At 44.6% G+C, this 1732-nt stretch overlaps 1 protein-coding gene across 1 annotated transcript; it reads left to right on the top strand.

Moving 5' to 3' along the window:
• Nucleotides 1–406: 406 nt before the first annotated feature.
• On the top strand, nt 407–1448 carry LOC128309291 (uncharacterized; the record flags this gene model as incomplete). Its single annotated transcript, XM_053045648.1, has 1 exon — nt 407–1448. A coding segment is annotated over exon 1 (1042 nt), but the record flags the coding sequence as incomplete, so codon positions are not given.
• Nucleotides 1449–1732: the final 284 nt, after the last annotated feature.

The raw sequence follows: 1732 nt of genomic DNA, 5'->3' as shown, positions 1-1732 counted from the left end.
ATAGCAAAGTACAAAGTTCGTTTTGGATGGACAAAGTTAGTTGAAATAGACAGTTTTTGCATGAAAACTCATTCCTGGTGGAACTTCATAGCAAAGTACAAAGTTCGTTTTGGATGGATCAATTTAGTTGAAATAGACATGTTAAGGATTGAGATAGGATCGGCCTGAAGTGGCCAAGCGGAATATGTAAACGGCGCTCACGAGCGAACCCGAATGGGAATAGAATTAAGAATAGCGATTAAGAGAAATATAGATTAGTATTGCTTTAGAACTAAACCAAATCGAACGCCAATTTAATTCTCGCCTACAATTTTCGTTAACATAAAATTTGGTCCTTCGAGCCGGATACCATTAGTTTCTGATAAATTGGCAATCGGTCTAAGCAGTTGTGTAGTCGATAAAAGTAATGTCTAATACGGAAGAAACAACGTTTTCGCAAGTGCAAGCTACGTCGAGTCCGATCGAAACGCAAACCTCGATGGCGGGTACAATCGAGCGTTATCACGCTCACATAATACGCAGAATGGAATCGTTGAAAGCGGTGTTGGATTCAACTCCTGATGCTGATGTATCATATTTAAAAGAGTGTACGGAACAGTTAAAATCCATCGCGTCCTCCTTTGAGAGAAAATACACGGCGGTCATGGAAACCAGCAATTCTGCCCAGACAGAGGAGGAAGAGAGACAGTACGCAGAGTTTGAGCAACGACGCTTCGAGTTATCTGTAGTGTTAAAACGGCGCGAAGCGGCTTTGTGTGCGTCGGCTAGCGTTACGCATGTGCCAGATGTGTCAAACCCCAAATCGAAAGTGCGTTTACCAGAAATTCCGTTGCCTAAGTTCGAAGGCACGTTGGAAACTTGGCCGACTTTCCGTGACGCATTCAGTAGCATGATCGACCAGCATCCAAGTTTATCCGACGTAGATAAACTCATTTACCTGAAACGCGTGGTGTCTAAGGAGGCCGCTCAAGTGATCGAGGCAGTGGAAACCACAGCAGCCAATTATAACCTCGCATGGGAACTACTTAAGAGTAGATACGAGAATAAGAAAGTGTTGGTGCGACGTTATCTGGAGGAACTCTTCTCAATTCCCTTGGCAAAACGTGAAAGCTTCGAGTCACTCACCAATTTGCTTGATGGCTTCGAGCGAGCCATCAAAATGGTCGAAAAGGTTGGTGTCGATACAAATGGCTGGAGTGTACTGTTAGCACACATGTTGTGCGATAGATTGGACGGGAATACTCGAAAGCAGTGGGAGATACATCACCGAAGCGTAGAAGTGGCCGAATACACTGAACTAGTGCAATTTTTGAAGCAGCATGTGGTAGTATTACAAGCATTGCCTCAGAGTAAGGAACCGGCTTTATCGAACACCCACATCCATCACGGAAGGCAAAAGCTGAAGCAGGCATGTGCAACCATGAAGGTCGATCACCTGGAGGAAAAATGTATTTTTTGTGCTAAAGATTACCACTCAGCGTTTAAGTGTCAGACTTTTCGAAATCTTTCGGTTATGGAACGGTACAACATCGTCAAGGAAAAGGGGATTTGTATCAATTGTTTGGCAGCTGATCATCGCGTTAAGGAGTGTACATCGAGTACGTGTCGAGTATGCAAGTTAAAGCATCATACTATGCTGCACAGGTCGCCCGTACAATCCAAACCCTATGCGAGTACTGCGGGAACAGCTGCTGATGGAGATCCTGCGCAACCATCCGAGTCGAATCGAGAT

This window comes from Anopheles moucheti, unplaced genomic scaffold (assembly GCF_943734755.1).
Source record: "Anopheles moucheti unplaced genomic scaffold, idAnoMoucSN_F20_07 putative_Y_21, whole genome shotgun sequence".
NCBI lineage: Eukaryota > Metazoa > Arthropoda > Insecta > Diptera > Culicidae > Anopheles > Anopheles moucheti.
The sequence above is the reverse complement of the archived record's forward strand: the minus strand, read 5'-3'. Positions and strand labels throughout refer to the sequence as shown.